The sequence below is a fragment of the Procambarus clarkii genome, chromosome 3 (assembly GCF_040958095.1).
Source record: "Procambarus clarkii isolate CNS0578487 chromosome 3, FALCON_Pclarkii_2.0, whole genome shotgun sequence".
Classification (NCBI taxonomy): Eukaryota; Metazoa; Arthropoda; class Malacostraca; order Decapoda; family Cambaridae; genus Procambarus; species Procambarus clarkii.
In genome coordinates this window covers 50,327,949-50,349,528 of record NC_091152.1, presented here as the reverse complement: position 1 = coordinate 50,349,528, position 21,580 = coordinate 50,327,949, and the positions used below count along the sequence as shown (strand labels likewise).

The following is a 21,580-nucleotide window of genomic DNA, read 5'->3' as shown; positions in this document are numbered from 1 at the left end:
GGCTACGACACAACCTAACACTGTTGGCTACGACACAACCCAACACTGTTGACTACGACACAACCAAACACTGTTGGCTACGACACAACCCAACACTGTTGGCTACGACACAACCCAACACTGTTGGCTACGACACAACCCTACACTGTTGGCTACGACACAACCCAACACTGTTTACTACGACACAACCAAACACTGTTGGCTACGACACAACCCAACACTGTTGGCTACGACACAACCCAACACTGTTGACTACGACACAACCCAACACTGTTGGCTACGACACAACCCAACACTGTTGGCTACGACACAACCCAACACTGTTGGCTACGACACAACCCAACACTGTTGGCTACGACACAACCCAACACTTTTGGCTACGACACAACCCAACACTGTTGGCTACGACACAACCCAACACTGTTGGCTACGACACAACCCAACACTGTTGGCTACGACACAACCCAACACTGTTGGCTACGGCACATAGCAACACTGTTGGCTACGACACATACCAACACTGTTGGCTACGACACAACCCAACACTGTTGACTACGATACAACCCAACACTGTTGGCTACGACACAACCCAACACTGTTGACTACGACACAACCCAACACTGTTGGCTACGACACAACCCAACACTGTTGACTACGACACATCCCAACACTGTTGGCTACGACACAACCCATCACTGTTGGCTACGACACAACCCAACACTGTTGGCTACGACACAACCCAACACTGTTGGCTACGACACAACCCAACACTGTTGGCTACGACACAACCCAACAATGTTGGCTACGACACAACCCAACACTGTTGGCTACGACACAACCCTACACTGTTGACTACGACACAACCCAACACTGTTGGCTACAACACATACCAACACTGTTGACTACGACACAACCCTAGACTGTTGGCTACGGCACATAGCAACACTGTTGACTACGACACATACCAACACTGTTGGCTACAACACATACCAACACTGTTGACTACGACACAACCAAACACCGTTGGCTACAACACAACCCAACACTGTTGGCTACGACACAACCCAACACTGTTGGCTACAACACAACCCAACACTGTTGGCTACCACACAACCCAACACTGTTGGCTACGACACAACCCAACACTGTTGACTACGACACATACCAACACTGTTGAATACGACACAACCCTACACTGTTGGCTACGACACAATCCAACACTGTTGGCTACAACACAACCCAACACTGTTGGCTACGACACAACCCTAGACTGTTGGCTACGACACATAGCCAACACTGTTGACTACGACACATACCCAACACTGTTGACTACGACACAACCCTACACTGTTGGCTACGACACAACCCAACACTGTTGACTACGACACAACCCAACACTGCTGACTACGACACAACCCAACACTGTTGGACTACTGCCACAACCCAACACTGTTGGCTACGACACAACCCAACACTGTTGACTACGACACAACCCACACTGTTGCTACGACACAACCCAACACTGTTGGCTACGACACAACCCAACACTGTTGGCTACGACACAACCCAACACTGTTGGCTACGACACAACCCAACACTGTTGGCTACGACACAACCCAACACTGTTGGCTACGACACAACCCAACACTGTTGGCTACGACACAACCCAACACTGTTGGCTACGACACAACCCAACACTGTTGGCTACGACACAACCCAACACTGTTGGCTACGACACAACCCAACACTGTTGGCTACGACACAACCCAACACTGTTGGCTACGACACAACCCAACACTGTTGGCTACGACACAACCCTACACTGTTGGCTACGACACAACCCAACACTGTTGGCTACGACACAACCCAACACTGTTGGCTACGACACAACCCAACACTGTTGGCTACGACACAACCCAACACTGTTGGCTACGACACAACCCAACACTGTTGGCTACGACACAACCCAACACTGTTGGCTACGACACAACCCAACACTGTTGGCTACGACACAACCCAACACTGTTGGCTACGACACAACCCAACACTGTTGGCTACGACACAACCCAACACTGTTGGCTACGACACAACCCAACACTGTTGGCTACGACACAACCCAACACTGTTGGCTACGACACAACCCAACACTGTTGGCTAACACAAAAACGGTACGACACAACCCAACACTGTTGGCTACGACACAACCCAACACTGTTGGCTACGACACAACCCAACACTGTTGGCTACGACACAACCCAACACTGTTGGCTACGACACAACCCAACACTGTTGGCTACGACACAACCCAACACTGTTGGCTACGAACACAACACTGTTGGCTACGACACAACCCAACACTGTTGGCTACGACACAACCCAACACTGTTGACTACGACACAACCCAACACTTTTGGCTACGACACAACCCATCACTGTTGGCTACGACACTACCCAACACTGTTGGCTACGACACAACCCAACACTGTTGGCTACGACACAACCCAACACTGTTGGCTACGACACAACCCAACACTGTTGGCTACGACACAACCCAACACTGTTGGCTACGACACAACCCAACACTGTTGGCTACGACTCAACCCCAACACTGTTGGCTACGACACAACCCAACACTGTTGGCTACGACACAACCCAACACTGTTGGCTACGACACAACCCAACACTGTTGGCTACGACACAACCCAACACTTTGGCTACGACACAACCCAACACTGTTGGCTACGACACAACCCAACACTGTTGGCTACGACACAACCCAACACTGTTGGCTACGACACAACCCAACAATGTTGGCTACGAGACAACCCAACACTGTTGGCTACGACACAACCCAACACTGTTGGCTACGACACAACCCAACACTGTTGGCTACGACACAACCCAACACTGTTGGCTACGACACAACCCAACACTGTTGGCTACGACACAACCCAACACTGTTGGCTACGACACAACCCTACACTGTTGACTACGACACAACCCAACACTGTTGGCTACAACACATACCAACACTGTTGACTACGACACAACCCTAGACTGTTGGCTACGGCACATAGCAACACTGTTGACTACGACACATACCAACACTGTTGGCTACAACACATACCAACACTGTTGACTACGACACAACCAAACACAGTTGGCTACAACACAACCCAACACGGTTGGCTAGGACACAACCCAACACTGTTGGCTACAACACAACCCAACACTGTTGGCTACCACACAACCCTAGACTGTTGGCTACGACACAACCCAACACTGTTGACTACGACACATACCAACACTATTGAATACGACACAACCCTACACTGTTGGCTACGACACAACCCAACACTGTTGGCTACAACACAACCCAACACTGTTGGCTACGACACAACCCTAGACTGTTGGCTACGGCACATAGCAACACTGTTGACTACGACACATACCAACACTGTTGAATACGACACAACCCTACACTGTTGGCTACGACACAACCCAACACTGTTGACTACGACACAACCCAACACTGCTGACTACGACACAACCCAACACTGTTGGCTATGCCACAACCCAACACTGTTGGCTACGACACAACCCTACACTGTTGACTACGACACAACCCAACACTGCTGACTACGACACAACCCAACACTGTTGGCTCCGACACAACCCAACACTGTTGACTACGACACAACCCAACACTGTTGACTACGACACAACCCTAGACTGTTGGCTACGGCACATAGCAACACTGTTGACTACGACACATACCAAACACTGTTGACTACGACACAACCCAACACTGTTGGCTACGACACAACCCAACACTGTTGGCTACGACACAACCCAACACTGTTGACTACGACACAACCCAACACTGTTGTCTACGACACAACCCAACACTGTTGGCTACAACACATACCAACACTGTTGGCTACGGCACATAGCAACACTGTTGGCTACGACACAACCCAACACTGTTAGCTACGTCACAACCCAACACTGTTGATTACGACACAACCCAACACTGTTGACTACGACACAACCCAACACTGTTGACTACGACACAACCCAACACTGTTGGCTACGACACAACCCAACACTGTTGACTACGACACAACCCAACACTGTTGGCTACGACACAACCCAACACTGTTGGCTACGACACAACCCAACACTGTTGAATACGACACAACCCAACACTGTTGACTACGACACAACCGAACACTGTTGGCTACGACACAACCCAACACTGTTGGCTACGACACAACCCTACACTGTTGGCTACAACACAACCCAACACTGTTGGCTACGACACAACCCAACACTGTTGGCTACGACACAACCCAACAATGTTGGCTACGACACAACCCAACACTGTTGGCTACGACAGATACCAACACTGTTGACTACGACACAACCCAACACTGTTGACTACAACACAACCCAACACTGTTTACTACGATACAACCGAACACTGATGGCTACGACACAACCCAACTTTGTTGGCAACGACAGATACCAACACTATTGACTAAATCTGTTTGACTGTTGATATTGATAAAAATGAGTTTCCTGTTGGGTTATTTGTGGACCTGCGTAAGGCTTTTGACACTGTCAACCACCTAATCCTTCTTCTTAAATTACATCATTATGGAGTCAGAGGACACTCCCTACAATACCTCAAATCTTACCTTACTGACAGGCTCCAGTATGTTTCTGTGAATAATTCAATTTCTCCCACGCTACCCATCAACATCGGTGTTCCTTAGGGCAGCATACTTGGCCCTCTCCTCTTTCTCATCTACATTAATGACCTTCCAAATGCCTCCCAACACCTCAAACCAATTCTATTTGCTGACGACACAACCTTCATTTACTCCAATCCTGACCCCCTTGCTCTAAATGCCACAGTAAATACTGAGCTAAATAAAGTCCATCTTTGGCTAACTGCCAACAAACTCTCCCTTAACATTGACAAAACTTTCTATATTCTGTTTGGCAATAAATCCTCTAATCAAATAAATCTCAGAATAAACAGTACCCAAATTTGTAACAAAATAGATGGCATATTCCTTGGCGTTCTCATTGACGTGAAGCTGAATTTCCAGGGACACATTTTAATATATCAAAAAAAGTTTCAAAAACTGTTGGCATTCTTTCTAAGATCAGATATTATGTACCCCGCCCTGCCCTGGTGACGCTCTATTACTCCCTCATCTATCCATATCTCAACTATGGTATTTGTGCTTGGGGTTCTACTACCCAAAATCATTTATGTCCTCTAATTACTCAACACAAAGCTGCTATTAGGACAATATCCAACTTTGGCCCCGGACATCACTCGGTACCCCTACTCAAATCTCTGAATATGTTGGACATTAAGTCACTACAAATTCTCTCATATGTATTATACATATATAAAACGCTGAACTGTAATGCCAATCCTGACCTCAAAAGCTTCATTGAAGGTTGTAACGGAACCTATGAGCACCACACCAGAAGCAAATACAGTTTTGATATTCCAAGAGTACGACTTAATCAAACTAGAAATGCTCTACAAATCAAGGGACCCAGAATGTGGAATGACCTTCCCAACCATGTTAAAGACTGTACCTCTCTCCACCAATTTAAGATAAAAACGAAGCACTACCTAATAAATTCCCTGTAACCTACCTTACCCCTCTATTGTCAACCCATGTCTGTTTTTCTTAAACAACGCTGTTTGTCGACCTAATTGTATTTGTGCTGCTTTTTCAAACATGTTCCCCCCTTTCCTATTTTTATTTTTATTTGTTCTCAACACATTTTACACTTTAAACTCAATTAGTTTTAGGTTTTAGTCATTAAAGTTTTTTCTGCCTGAAACGCATTGCGTAATAGTGGCTTTAGGCACTGTATGTACTAGCTCTATCTATAAATCTATCAATTTTTGTAAATATCTCTTGTATGTATGTACCTTACCTGAATAAACATTTATTTATTTATTTATTTACTACAACGCAACGCAACACTGTTGGCTACGCCACAACCCAACACTGTTGGCTACGCCACAACCCAACACTGTTGGCTACGCTACAACCCAACACTGTTGGCTACGCCACAACCCAACACTGTTGGCTACGACACAACCCAACACTGTTGGCTACGACACACACAAACACTGTTGGCTACGACACAACCCTACACTGTTGATTACGACACAACCCAACACTGCTGGCTACGACACAACCCTACACTGTTGGCTACGACACAACCCTACACTGTTGACTACGCCACAACCCATCACTGTTGGCTACAACACATACCAACACTGTTGACTACGACACAACCCTAGACTGTTGGCTACGGCACATAGCAACACTGTTGACTACGACACATACCAACACTGTTGGCTACAACACATACCAACACTGTTGACTACGACACAACCCAACACAGTTGGCTACAACACAACCCAACACTGTTGGCTACGACACAACCCAACACTGTTGGCTACAACACAACCCAACACTGTTGGTTACGACACAACCCTAGACTGTTGGCTACGACACAACCCAACACTGTTGACTACGACACATACCAACACTGTTGAATACGACACAACCCTACACTGTTGGCTACGACACAACCCAACACTGTTGGCTACAACACAACCCAACACTGTTGGTTACGACACAACCCTAGACTGTTGGCTACGACACAACCCAACACTGTTGACTACGACACATACCAACACTGTTGAATACGACACAACCCTACACTGTTAGCTACGACACAACCCAACACTGTTGACTACGACACAACCCAACACTGCTGACTACGACACAACCCAACACTGTTGGCTATGCCACAACCCAACACTGTTGGCTACGACACAACCCAACACTGTTGACTACGACACAACCCAACACTGCTGACAACGACACAACCCTACACTGTTGGCTACGACACAACCCAACACTGTTGACTACGACACAACCCTACACTGTTGGCTACGACACAACCCAACACTGTTGACTACGACACAACCCAACACTGTTGGCTACGACACAACCCAACACTGTTGGCTACGACACAACCCAACACTGTTGGCTACGACACAACCCAACACTGTTGGCTACGACACAACCCAACACTGTTGACTACGACACAACCCAACACTGTTGGCTACGACACAACCCAACACTGTTGGCTACGACACAACCCAACACTGTTGGCTACGACACAACCCAACACTGTTGACTACGACACAACCCAACACTGTTGGCTACGACACAACCCAACACTGTTGGCTACGACACAACCCAACACTGTTGGCTACGACACAACCCAACACTGTTGACTACGACACAACCCAACACTGTTGACTACGACACAACCCTACACTGTTGACTACGACACAACCCAACACTGTTGGCTACGACACAACCCAACACTGTTGACTACGACACAACCCTACACTGTTGGCTACGAAAAAACCCAACACTGTTGACTACGACACAACCCAACACTGTTGGCTACGACACAACCCAACACTGTTGGCTACGACACAACCCAACACTGTTGACTACGACACAACCCAACACTGTTGGCTACGACACAACCCAACACTGTTGGCTACGACACAACCCAACACTGTTGGCTACGGCACATAGCAACACTGTTGGCTACGACACAACCCAACACTGTTAGCTACGTCACAACCCAACACTGTTGATTACGACACAACCCAACACTGTTGACTACGACACAACCCAACACTGTTGACTACGACACAACCCAACATTGTTGGCTACGACACAACCCAACACTGTTGACTACGACACAACCCAACACTGTTGGCTACGACACAACCCAACACTGTTGGCTACGACACAACCCAACACTGTTGAATACGACACAACCCAACACTGTTGACTACGACACAACCGAACACTGTTGGCTACGACACAACCCAACACTGTTGGCTACGACACAACCCTACACTGTTGGCTACAACACAACCCAACACTGTTGGCTACGACACAACCCAACACTGTTGGCTACGACACAACCCAACAATGTTGGCTACGACACAACCCAACACTGTTGGCTACGACAGATACCAACACTGTTGACTACGACACAACCCAACACTGTTGACTACAACACAACCCAACACTGTTTACTACGATACAACCGAACACTGATGGCTACGACACAACCCAACTTTGTTGGCAACGACAGATACCAACACTATTGACTAAATCTGTTTGACTGTTGATATTGATAAAAATGAGTTTCCTGTTGGGTTATTTGTGGACCTGCGTAAGGCTTTTGACACTGTCAACCACCTAATCCTTCTTCTTAAATTACATCATTATGGAGTCAGAGGACACTCCCTACAATACCTCAAATCTTACCTTACTGACAGGCTCCAGTATGTTTCTGTGAATAATTCAATTTCTCCCACGCTACCCATCAACATCGGTGTTCCTTAGGGCAGCATACTTGGCCCTCTCCTCTTTCTCATCTACATTAATGACCTTCCAAATGCCTCCCAACACCTCAAACCAATTCTATTTGCTGACGACACAACCTTCATTTACTCCAATCCTGACCCCCTTGCTCTAAATGCCACAGTAAATACTGAGCTAAATAAAGTCCATCTTTGGCTAACTGCCAACAAACTCTCCCTTAACATTGACAAAACTTTCTATATTCTGTTTGGCAATAAATCCTCTAATCAAATAAATCTCAGAATAAACAGTACCCAAATTTGTAACAAAATAGATGGCATATTCCTTGGCGTTCTCATTGACGTGAAGCTGAATTTCCAGGGACACATTTTAATATATCAAAAAAAGTTTCAAAAACTGTTGGCATTCTTTCTAAGATCAGATATTATGTACCCCGCCCTGCCCTGGTGACGCTCTATTACTCCCTCATCTATCCATATCTCAACTATGGTATTTGTGCTTGGGGTTCTACTACCCAAAATCATTTACGTCCTCTAATTACTCAACACAAAGCTGCTATTAGGACAATATCTAACTCTGGCCCCGGACATCACTCGGTACCCCTACTCAAATCTCTGAATATGTTGGACATTAAGTCACTACACATTCTCTCATATGTATTATACATATATAAAACGCTGAACTGTAATGCCAATCCTGACCTCAAAAGCTTCATTGAAGGTTGTAACGGAACCTATGAGCACCACACCAGAAGCAAATACAGTTTTGATATTCCAAGAGTACGACTTAATCAAACTAGAAATGCTCTACAAATCAAGGGACCCAGAATGTGGAATGACCTTCCCAACCATGTTAAAGACTGTACCTCTCTCCACCAATTTAAGATAAAAACGAAGCACTACCTAAGAAATTCCCTGTAACCTACCTTACCCCTCTATTGTCAACCCATGTCTGTTTTTCTTAAACAACGCTGTTTGTCGACCTAATTGTATTTGTGCTGCTTTTTCAAACATGTTCCCCCCTTTCCTATTTTTATTTTTATTTGTTCTCAACACATTTTACACTTTAAACTCAATTAGTTTTAGGTTTTAGTCATTAAAGTTTTTTCTGCCTGAAACGCATTGCGTAATAGTGGCTTTAGGCACTGTATGTACTAGCTCTATCTATAAATCTATCAATTTTTGTAAATATCTCTTGTATGTATGTACCTTACCTGAATAAACATTTATTTATTTATTTATTTACTACAACGCAACGCAACACTGTTGGCTACGCCACAACCCAACACTGTTGGCTACGCCACAACCCAACACTGTTGGCTACGCTACAACCCAACACTGTTGGCTACGCCACAACCCAACACTGTTGGCTACGACACAACCCAACACTGTTGGCTACGACACATACCAACACTGTTGGCTACGACACAACCCTACACTGTTGACTACGACACAACCCAACACTGCTGGCTACGACACAACCCTACACTGTTGGCTACGACACAACCCTACACTGTTGACTACGACACAACCCAACACTGTTGGCTACAACACATACCAACACTGTTGACTACGACACAACCCTAGACTGTTGGCTACGGCACATAGCAACACTGTTGACTACGACACATACCAACACTGTTGGCTACAACACATACCAACACTGTTGACTACGACACAACCCAACACAGTTGGCTACAACACAACCCAACACTGTTGGCTACGACACAACCCAACACTGTTGGCTACAACACAACCCAACACTGTTGGTTACGACACAACCCTAGACTGTTGGCTACGACACAACCCAACACTGTTGACTACGACACATACCAACACTGTTGAATACGACACAACCCTACACTGTTGGCTACGACACAACCCAACACTGTTGGCTACAACACAACCCAACACTGTTGGCTACGACACAACCCTAGACTGTTGGCTACGGCACATAGCAACACTGTTGACTACGACACATACCAACACTGTTGAATACGACACAACCCTACACTGTTGGCTGCGACACAACCCAACACTGTTGACTACGACACAACCCAACACTGCTGACTACGACACAACCCAACACTGTTGGCTATGCCACAACCCAACACTGTTGGCTACGACACAACCCAACACTGTTGACTACGACACAACCCAACACTGCTGACTACGACACAACCCTACACTGTTGGCTACGACACAACCCAACACTGTTGACTACGACACAACCCTACACTGTTGACTACGACACAACCCAACACTGTTGACTACGACACAACCCAACACTGTTGGCTACGACACAACCCAACACTGTTGGCTACGACACAACCCAACACTGTTGGCTACGACACAACCCAACACTGTTGGCTACGACACAACCCAACACTGTTGACTACGACACAACCCAACACTGTTGGCTACGACACAACCCAACACTGTTGGCTACGACACAACCCAACACTGTTGGCTACGACACAACCCAACACTGTTGACTACGACACAACCCAACACTGTTGGCTACGACACAACCCAACACTGTTGGCTACGACACAACCCAACACTGTTGGCTACGACACAACCCAACACTGTTGACTACGACACAACCCAACACTGTTGACTACGACACAACCCAACACTGTTGACTACGACACAACCCAACACTGTTGGCTACGACACAACCCAACACTGTTGACTACGACACAGCCCCACACTGTTGGCTACGAAAAAACCCAACACTGTTGACTACGACACAACCCAACACTGTTGGCTACGACACAACCCAACACTGTTGGCTACGACACAACCCAACACTGTTGGCTACGACACAACCCAACACTGTTGGCTACGACACAACCCAACACTGTTGGCTACGACACAACCCAACACTGTTGGCTACGGCACATAGCAACACTGTTGGCTACGACACATACCAACACTGTTGGCTATGACACAACCCAACACTCTTGACTACGACACAACCCAACACTGTTGACTACGACACAACCCTACACTGTTGGCTACGACACAACCCAACACTGTTGACTACGACACAACCCAGCACTGTTGACTACGACACAACCCAACACTGTTGGCTACGACACAACCCAACACTGTTGGCTACGACACAACCCAACACTGTTGGCTACGACACAACCCAACACTGTTGGCTACGACACAACCCAACACTGTTGACTATGACAGAACCCAACACTGTTGACTTCGACACAACCCTGCACTGTTGGCTACGACACAACCCAACACTGTTGGCTACGACACAACCCAACACTGTTGTCTACTACACAACCCAACACTGTTGGCTACTACACAACCCAACACTGTTGACTACGACACAACCCAACACTGTTGACTATGACAGAACCCAACACTGTTGACTACGAAACAACCCAACACTGTTGGCTATGACAGAACCCAACACTGTTGACTACGAAACAACCCAACACTGTTGGGGTGTGTCGTAGCACCTCCAGCACGCCTCCCAGCACCTCCCCGGACCTCATAGCACCTCCCCGGACCTCAAAGCACCTCCCTGGACATCCCAGAACCTCCCTGGACCTCTCAGTTCCTTTCCGGACACTCCACATCTTCCAGCACCTCTCAGCACCTCCCCGGACCTCCCAGCAGCTCCCAGTAACTTCCTGACCTCCCAGCACTTTCCAGTAACTTCCTTAACCTCCCAGCACCTTCCAGTCCCTTCCTGGACTTCTCAGCATCTTCCAGCACCTGTCAGCCCCTCCCCGGACCTCGCAGCACCTCCTAGTAACTCCCGGACCTCCTAGCACCTCCCTGGACCTCCTAGGACCTCCTAGCATCTACCCGGACTCCCCCTGTACCTCCCTGGATCCCCTCAGCACCTCCCTGAACCACCCAGCACCTCCCCGGACCTCATAGCACCTCCCGTGACCTCACAGCATCTTCCTGGATCACCCAGCACCTCCCCGGACCTCATAGCACCTTCCAGCACCTCCCTGTATCTCCCAGCACTTTCCTGGATCTCCCAGTACCTCCCTGGACCTCCCAGCACCTCCCTGGATCTTCCAGAACCTCCCTGGACCTCCCAGCACCTTCCTGGACCTCCTAGCCCCTCCCTGGACCTCTCAGCACCTTCCTGGACCTCCAATCACCTCCCTGGACCTCCCGGCATCTCCCTGGACCACCCAGCACCTTCCTGGACCACCCAGCACCTTCCTGGACCACCCAGCACCTCCCAGTACCTCTCCGGACCAAACAGCATCTCCCTGGATCTCTCAGCACCTTCCCGGACCTCCCAGTACCTTCCCGGACCTTTCAGCATCTTCCAGCACCTCCCAGCATCTCCCCGGAGGCTACCTAGAGGCTACCTTGAGGTGCTTCCGGGGCTTAGTGTCCCCGCGGCCCGGTCGTCGACCAGGCCTCCTGGTTGCTGGACTGATCAACCAGGCTGTTAGACGCGGCTGCTCGCAGCCTGACGTATGAGTCACAGCCTGGTTGATCAGGTATCCTTTGGAGGTGCTTATCCAGTTCTCTCTTGAACACTGTGAGGGGTTTGCCAGTTATGCCCCTTATGTGTAGTGGAAGCGTGTTGAACAGTCTCGGGCCTCTGATGTTGATAGAGTTCTCTCTCAGAGTACCTGTTGCACCTCTGCTTTTCAACGGGGGTATTCTGCACATCCTGCCATGTCTTCTGGTCTCATGTGGTGTTATTTCTGTGTGCAGGTTTGGGACCAGCCCCTCAATTATTTTCCACGTGTAAATTATTATGTATCTCTCCCGCCTGCGCTCAAGGGAGTACAGATTTAGGCTCTTTAGTCGGTCCCAGTAATTTATATGTTTTACTGAGTGGATTCTAGCAGTAAAGGATCTCTGCACGCTCTCTAGGTCAGCAATTTCTCCAGCTTTGAAAGGGGCTGTCATTGTGCAGCAGTACTCCACTTTAGATAGCACAAGCGTTTTGAAAAGTATCATCATCGGTATAGCATCTCTAGTGTGAAAAGTTCTTGTTATCCAACCTGTCATTTTTCTTGCAGTTGTGACGGCTACTTTATTGTGTTCTTTAAAGGTAAGGTCTTCCGACATGAGTACACCCAGGTCCTTTACATTGCCTTTTCGTTCTATGTTATGATTTGCCTGCGTTTTGTACGTGGTTCCTGTTTTTATGTTTTCAATTTTTCCGTAGCGCATGAGCTGAAACTTATCCTCGTTGAATACCATATTATTTTCTGTAGCCCATAGAAAGACCTGATCTACATCTGATTGGAGGTTTGCCGTGTCCTCTATGTTGCCAACTCTCATGAAAATCCTAGTGTCATCTGCAAAGGATGATACAGTGCTATAGGTTGTGTTCTGGTCTATGTCCGATATGAGGATGAGAAAAAGTACTGGAGCAAGCACAGTACCCTGGGGGACTGAGCTCTTCACGGTTGATGGGCTGGATTTTATTTTGTTGACTATTACACATTGGGTTCTGTCAGTCAGGAAATTGTAGATCCATCTGCCTATTTTCCCGGTAATTCCTTTTGAACGCATTTTATGTGCAATAACACCATGGTCACATTTATCAAAAGCTTTTGCGAAATCTGTGTAAATTACATCAGCATTTTGTTTGTCTTCCATAGCATCTAATGCCATATCATAGTGGTCCAGCAACTGCGACAGGCAAGAGCGCCCTGTTCTGAAACCATGTTGTCCGGGGTTATGGAGATGCTGTGATTCCATGTATTTTGTGATCTTACTTCTTAGCACTCTCTCAAAAATTTTTATGATGTGCGATGTTAGTGCTATCGGTCTGTAATTTTTTGCCTCTGCCTTATTTCCTCCTTTATGGAGTGGTGCTATCTCTGCTGTTTTTAGTATGTCAGGGATAACGCCAGTATCTAGGCTTTGTCTCCACAGAATGTGAAGGGCCTGCGATAGTGGTTTTTTACAGTTCTTGATGAATATGGAGTTCCAAGAATCCGGGCCTGGTGCAGAGTGCATAGGCATACTGTTTATGGCTTCTTCAAAATCTAGTGGGGATAGGGCGACGTCTGATATGTGATTTGATGTTGGTATCATATCCATGAAAAATTCATTTGGGTTATCAATCTTTAGTGCATTTAATGGCTCACTGAAAACAGAGTCGTACTGCTTCCTCAGTAACTCGCTCATTTCTTTGTTGTCATCTGTGAAAGTTCCATCTCCCTTTCGCAGGGGCCCGATACTAGATGTGGTTTTTGATCTTGATTTTGCATAGGAGAAAAAATATTTCGGATTTCTCTCTATTTCACTGATGGCCTTTTGCTCTCTTTGCCTCTCCTGGGTTTTGTATAATTCTTGTAGCTTGAGTTCAATTGTTTCTATTTCTCTACCTAACCTTCGCCGTTCTTGAGATAGGGTGCGACTCTCAAGTTGTTCCGCGATTCGTTTTCTTCGCCTATATAAGGAACGACGTTCCCGTTCCAATCTGCATCTCTTTCTCTTTTTTCTTAGGGGTATGCGGTTTGAACATATTTCTAGTGCTACTGAGCTTATTTTTTCCAGGCACTGGTTCAAGTTTGCATTTCCTAGCTGTTCTTCCCAGTTTATTTCTGTGAAGTCCTGGTTTATTTGCTCCCAGTTTATCCGTTTATTATTGAAGTTGAATTGGCTGAAATCTCCTCCACCGGGAATCTGGACTGGTTTTGGAGGTCCATTCCCCATGGTTGTCAGTACCTCAATTAAGTTGTGATCTGAGTAACAGGTATTTGTAATCATTATGTTCCCGATCAACTCATCATTATTAGTGAAAATGAGGTCCAGCGTGTTCTCCTTCCTAGTTGGTTCTACTATTTGCTGGTTTAAGGCAAACCTATCGCACATCCGTAGCAGGTCATTTGCATGTGCCTGCTCATTTAGGCTACTTCCTGGTATTCTTTCTGATATTACTGTATTAGCCAGGTGCTTCCATTTCAGGTGCCGTAGGTTGAAGTCCCCAAGCAGGATGATGTTCGGAGCTGGATTTGTGAGGTTTTCCAAGCAGTGCTCTATTTTCATTAGTTGGTCTTTAAACTGCTGAGGGTTTGCCTCCGGTGACTTATATACAAGGACAACAACTACATTTAGGATCTCTATTTTGACTATCAGCACTTCCACCATATCATTTGAGGTGTTTAGCAGCTCAGTACAGATGAGTGTGTCTTTGATGTAGAGGCTGACCCCACCCTGAAGCCGGTGTTTCCTATCACATCTGAAGAGATTGTATTCTGGGATCCATATTTCACCATCAAGGTAGTCCTTTGTGTGAGTTTCCGTTAGGGCTGCAAACACTGCATTTGCCTCATGAAGGAGACCATCTATAAAATGAACTTTGTTGGATTTGCGTGTTTTTATACCCTGGATGTTGGCAAATATAAATGATGTTATCGTGTTAGTGGAAGTGCTGGATGCTTTAATTGGTGTTAATATCTGAGGCTCTGGTAAGGAGGCCACTGTGTTTGCCTCCCGCCGGACCTCGCCGCCTCGCCGGACCCCACAAGCACCTCCCTGGACTTCGTTGGGCCTCCCAACACCTCTCCGCACCCCTCCCTGGACCTCGCAGGACCTCTCTGGACCCCCCAGCACCTCCCAGCACCTCCCAGGACCCCCCAGGACCTCGCTGGCCCTCCCAGCACACCTTCCTGGACCTCCAGGTCTTCAGCACATAATATAGTTCTAAATCCTCAACACTAAATATATAATCAGTATTGTCTCTAGTATTGTCTACAGTATCACCTTCAGCATTATCTTCAACAGATTCAGTATTACCTTCAACACCTTCAGTATTACCTTCATCACCTTCGGTATTACCTTCAACACCTTCAGTATTACCTTCAGTATTACCTTCAACACCTTCAGTATTACCTTCAGTATTATCTTCAACACCTTCAGTATTACCTTCAACACCTTCAGTATTATCTTCAACACCTTCAGTATTTCCTTCAACACCTTCAGTATTACCTTCAGTATTACCTTCAACACCTTCAGTATTACCTTCAACACCTTCAGTATTACCTTCAACACCTTCAGTACTACCTTCAACACCTTCAGTATTACCTTCAACACCTTCAGTATTACCTTCATCACCTTCAGTATTACCTACAACACCTTCAGTATTACCTTCAGTATTACCTTCAACACCTTCAGTATTACCTTCAACACCTTCAGTATTACCTTCAACACCTTCAGTATTATCTTCAACACCTTCAGTATTACCTTCAACACCTTCAGTATTACCTTCAACACCTTCAGTATTACCTTCAACACCTTCAGTATTACCTTCAACACCTTCAGTATTACCTTCAGTATTACCTTCAGTATTACCTTCAACACCTTCAGTATTACCTTCAGTATTACCTTCAACACCTTCAGTATTACCTTCAACACCTTCAATATTATCTTCAACACCTTCAGTATTATCTTCAACACCTTCAGTATTACCTTCAACACCTTCAGTATTACCTTCAACACCTTCAGTATTACCTTCAACACCTTCAGCACCTTCAGTATTATCTTCAACACCTTCAGTATTATCTTCAACACCTTCAGTATTATCTTCAACACCTTCAGTATTACCTTCAACACCTTCAGTATTACCTTCAACACCTTCAGTATTACCTTCAACACCTTCAGTATTATCTTCAACACCTTCAGTATTATCTTCAATACCTTCAGTATTACCTTCAACACCTTCATTATTACCTTCAACACCTTCAGTATTACCTTCAGTATTATCTTCAACACCTTCAGTATTACCTTCAACAACTTCAGTATTACCTTCAGCACCTTCAGTATTACCTTCAACACCTTCAGTATTATCTTCAACACCTTCAGTATTACCTTCAACACCTTCAGTATTATCTTCAACACCTTCAGTATTACCTTCAACACCTTCAGTATTATCTTCAACACCTTCAGTATTACCTTCAACACCTTCAGTATTATCTTCAACACCTTCAGTATTACCTTCAACACCTTCAGTATTACCTTCAACACCTTCAGTATTACCTTCAGTATTACCTTCAACACCTTCAGTATTACCTTCAACACCTTCAGTATTATCTTCAACACCTTCAGTATTACCTTCAGTATTACCTTCAACACCTTCAGTATTACCTTCAACACCTTCAGTATTACCTTCAGTATTACCTTCAACACCTTCAGTATTACCTTCAGTATTACCTTCAACACCTTCAGTATTACCTTCAACACCTTCAGTATTACCTTCAGTATTACCTTCAACACCTTCAGTATTACCTTCAACACCTTCAGTATTACCTTCAGTATTACCTTCAACACCTTCAGTATTACCTTCAGTATTACCTTCAACACCTTCAGTATTACCTTCAACACCTTCAGTATTACCTTCAACTCCTTCAGTATTACCTTCAACACCTTCAGTATTACCTTCAACACCTTCAGTATTACCTTCAACACCTTCAGTATTACCTTCAACACCGTCAGTATTATCTTCAACACCCTCAGTATTATCTTCAACACCTTCAGTATTACCTTCAACATCTTCAGTATTACTTTCAACACCTTCAGTATTTCCTTCAACACCTTCAGTATTACCTTCAGCACCTTCAGTATTACCTTCAACACCTTCAGTATTACCTTCAGTATTACCTTCAGTATTACCTTCAACACCGTCAGTATTATCTTCAACACCCTCAGTATTATCTTCAACACCTTCAGTATTACCTTCAACATCTTCAGTATTACCTTCAACACCTTCAGTATTACCTTCAACACCTTCAGTATTATCTTCAACACCTTCAGTATTATCTTCAACACCTTCAGTATTATCTTCAACACCTTCAGTATTACCTTCAACACCTTCAGTATTACCTTCATCACCTTCAGTATTACCTTCAGCACATTCAGTATTACCTTCAGCACTTTCAGTATTACCTTCAACACCTTCAGTATTATCTTCAACACCTTCAGTATTACCTTCAACACCTTCAGTATTACCTTCAACACCTTCAGTATTACCTTCAACACCTTCAGTATTATCTTCAACACCTTCAGTATTACCTTCAACACCTTCAGTATTACCTTCAACACCTTCAGTATTATCTTCAACACCTTCAGTATTACCTTCAACACCTTCAGTATTACCTTCAACACCTTCAGTATTATCTTCAACACCTTCAGTATTACCTTCATCACCTTCAGTATTATCTTCAACACCTTCAGTATTACCTTCAGCACCTTCAGTATTACCTTCAACACCTTCAGTATTACCTTCAACACCATTATTTCCTTCAACACCTTCAGTATTACCTTCAACACCTTCAGTATTACCTTCAGCACCTTCAGTATTACCTTCAACACATTCAGTATTACCTTCAGTATTATCTTCAACACCTTCAGTATTATCTTCAACACCTTCAGTATTACCTTCAACACCTTCAGTATTACCTTCATCACCTTTAGTATTACCTTCAGCACCTTCAGTATTATCTTCAACACCTTCTGTATTACCTTCAGTATTATCTTCAACACCTTCAGTATTACCTTCATCACCTTCAGTATTACCTTCAGTATTATCTTCAACACCTTCAGTATTACCTTCAACACCTTCAGTATTATCTTCAACACCTTCAGTATTACCTTCAACACCTTCAGTATTATCTTCAACACCTTCAGTATTACCTTCAACACCTTCAGTATTATCTTCAACACCTTCAGTATTACCTTCAACACCTTCAGTATTACCTTCAACACCTTCAGTATTACCTTCAGTATTACCTTCAACACCTTCAGTATTACCTTCAACACCTTCAGTATTACCTTCAACACCTTCAGTATTACCTTCAGTATTACCTTCAACACCTTCAGTATTACCTTCAACACCTTCAGTATTACCTTCAGTATTACCTTCAACACCTTCAGTATTACCTTCAACACCTTCAGTATTACCTTCAACACCTTCAGTATTACCTTCAGTATTACCTTCAACACCTTCAGTATTACCTTCAACACCTTCAGTATTACCTTCAGTATTACCTTCAACTCCTTCAGTATTACCTTCAACACCTTCAGTATTACCTTCAACACCTTCAGTATTACCTTCAACACCTTCAGTATTACCTTCAACACCGTCAGTATTATCTTCAACACCCTCAGTATTATCTTCAACACCTTCAGTATTACCTTCAACATCTTCAGTATTACTTTCAACACCTTCAGTATTTCCTTCAACACCTTCAGTATTACCTTCAGCACCTTCAGTATTACCTTCAACACCTTCAGTATTACCTTCAGTATTACCTTCAACACCGTCAGTATTATCTTCAACACCCTCAGTATTATCTTCAACACCTTCAGTATTACCTTCAACATCTTCAGTATTACCTTCAACACCTTCAGTATTACCTTCAACACCTTCAGTATTATCTTCAACACCTTCAGTATTATCTTCAACACCTTCAGTATTATCTTCAACACCTTCAGTATTACCTTCAACACCTTCAGTATTACCTTCATCACCTTCAGTATTACCTTCAGCACATTCAGTATTACCTTCAGCACTTTCAGTATTACCTTCAACACCTTCAGTATTATCTTCAACACCTTCAGTATTACCTTCAACACCTTCAGTATTACCTTCAACACCTTCAGTATTACCTTCAACACCTTCAGTATTATCTTCAACACCTTCAGTATTACCTTCAACACCTTCAGTATTACCTTCAACACCTTCAGTATTATCTTCAACACCTTCAGTATTACCTTCAACACCTTCAGTATTACCTTCAACACCTTCAGTATTATCTTCAACACCTTCAGTATTACCTTCATCACCTTCAGTATTATCTTCAACACCTTCAGTATTACCTTCAGCACCTTCAGTATTACCTTCAACACCTTCAGTATTACCTTCAACACCATTATTTCCTTCAACACCTTCAGTATTACCTTCAACACCTTCAGTATTACCTTCAGCACCTTCAGTATTACCTTCAACACATTCAGTATTACCTTCAGTATTATCTTCAACACCTTCAGTATTATCTTCAACACCTTCAGTATTACCTTCAACACCTTCAGTATTACCTTCATCACCTTTAGTATTACCTTCAGCACCTTCAGTATTATCTTCAACACCTTCTGTATTACCTTCAGTATTATCTTCAACACCTTCAGTATTACCTTCATCACCTTCAGTATTACCTTCAGTATTATCTTCAACACCTTCAGTATTACCTTCAACACCTTCAGTATTATCTTCAACACCTTCAGTATTATCTTCAACACCTTCTGTATTATCTTCAACACCTTCAGTATTATCTTCAACACCTTCAGTATTATCTTCAACACCTTCAGTAGTACCTTCAACACCTTCAGTATTATCTTCAACACCTTCAGTAGTACCTTCAACACCTTCAGTATTACCTTCAACACCTTCAGTATTATCTTCAACACCTTCAGTATTACCTTCATCACCTTCAGTATTATCTTCAACACCTTCAGTATTACCTTCAGTATTACCTTCAGCACCTTCAGTATTACCTTCAGTATTACCTTCAACACCTTCATTATTACCTTCAACACCTTCAGTATTACCTTCAACACCTTCAGTATTACCTTCAACACCTTCAGTATTATCTTCAACACCTTCAGTATTACCTTCAGCACCTTCAGTATTACCTTCAGTATTATCTTCAACACCTTCAGTATTACCTTCAACACCTTCAGTATTATCTTCAACACCTTCAGTATTACCTTCATCACCTTCAGTATTATCTTCAACACCTTCAGTATTACCTTCATCACCTGATAATTCCTTGTTTTCCCTTGTTAGTTCCCTTCCCATACCTTTATTATTATTCATTGTGTCCTTAACTAATATATTTTTATCTAAGATATAAATAGGTGCTCAGTAAACCAGTACAAGGACTATTATTTCTTATCTTGCCAGGACTGTCAGCAAGGAGACAAGATGGCGGCACACAACCGGAACAGAACAAACCAAAGAATCGAAAACAAGACATTTTTCGACTATTTCGAATTCCAGCAGCAGCTGCAAGAGCTGGACAATGGAGTAGTTGTCTATCCCAACTCTATTGTGACATACATCATTCCTCCCAACACCAATATACACAAACTCCG

General features: G+C 44.5%; 1 protein-coding gene across 1 annotated transcript in view; it reads right to left on the bottom strand.

The window, feature by feature from the left end:
- Positions 1 to 21,302, bottom strand: part of LOC138369032 (sodium/potassium/calcium exchanger 1-like) — a 35,650-nt gene extending 14,348 nt beyond the window's left edge. The window contains exons 1-4 of the mRNA XM_069331919.1: positions 21,194 to 21,302; positions 19,559 to 19,705; positions 17,909 to 18,064; positions 16,098 to 16,279 (exon numbers count right to left, since the gene is read on the bottom strand). Of these exons, the coding sequence (XP_069188020.1) occupies positions 16,098 to 16,279; positions 17,909 to 18,064; positions 19,559 to 19,705; positions 21,194 to 21,302 (594 nt within the window). The remainder of the gene's footprint in view (positions 1 to 16,097; positions 16,280 to 17,908; positions 18,065 to 19,558; positions 19,706 to 21,193) is intronic.
- Between the last annotated feature and the right edge of the window lie 278 nt (positions 21,303 to 21,580).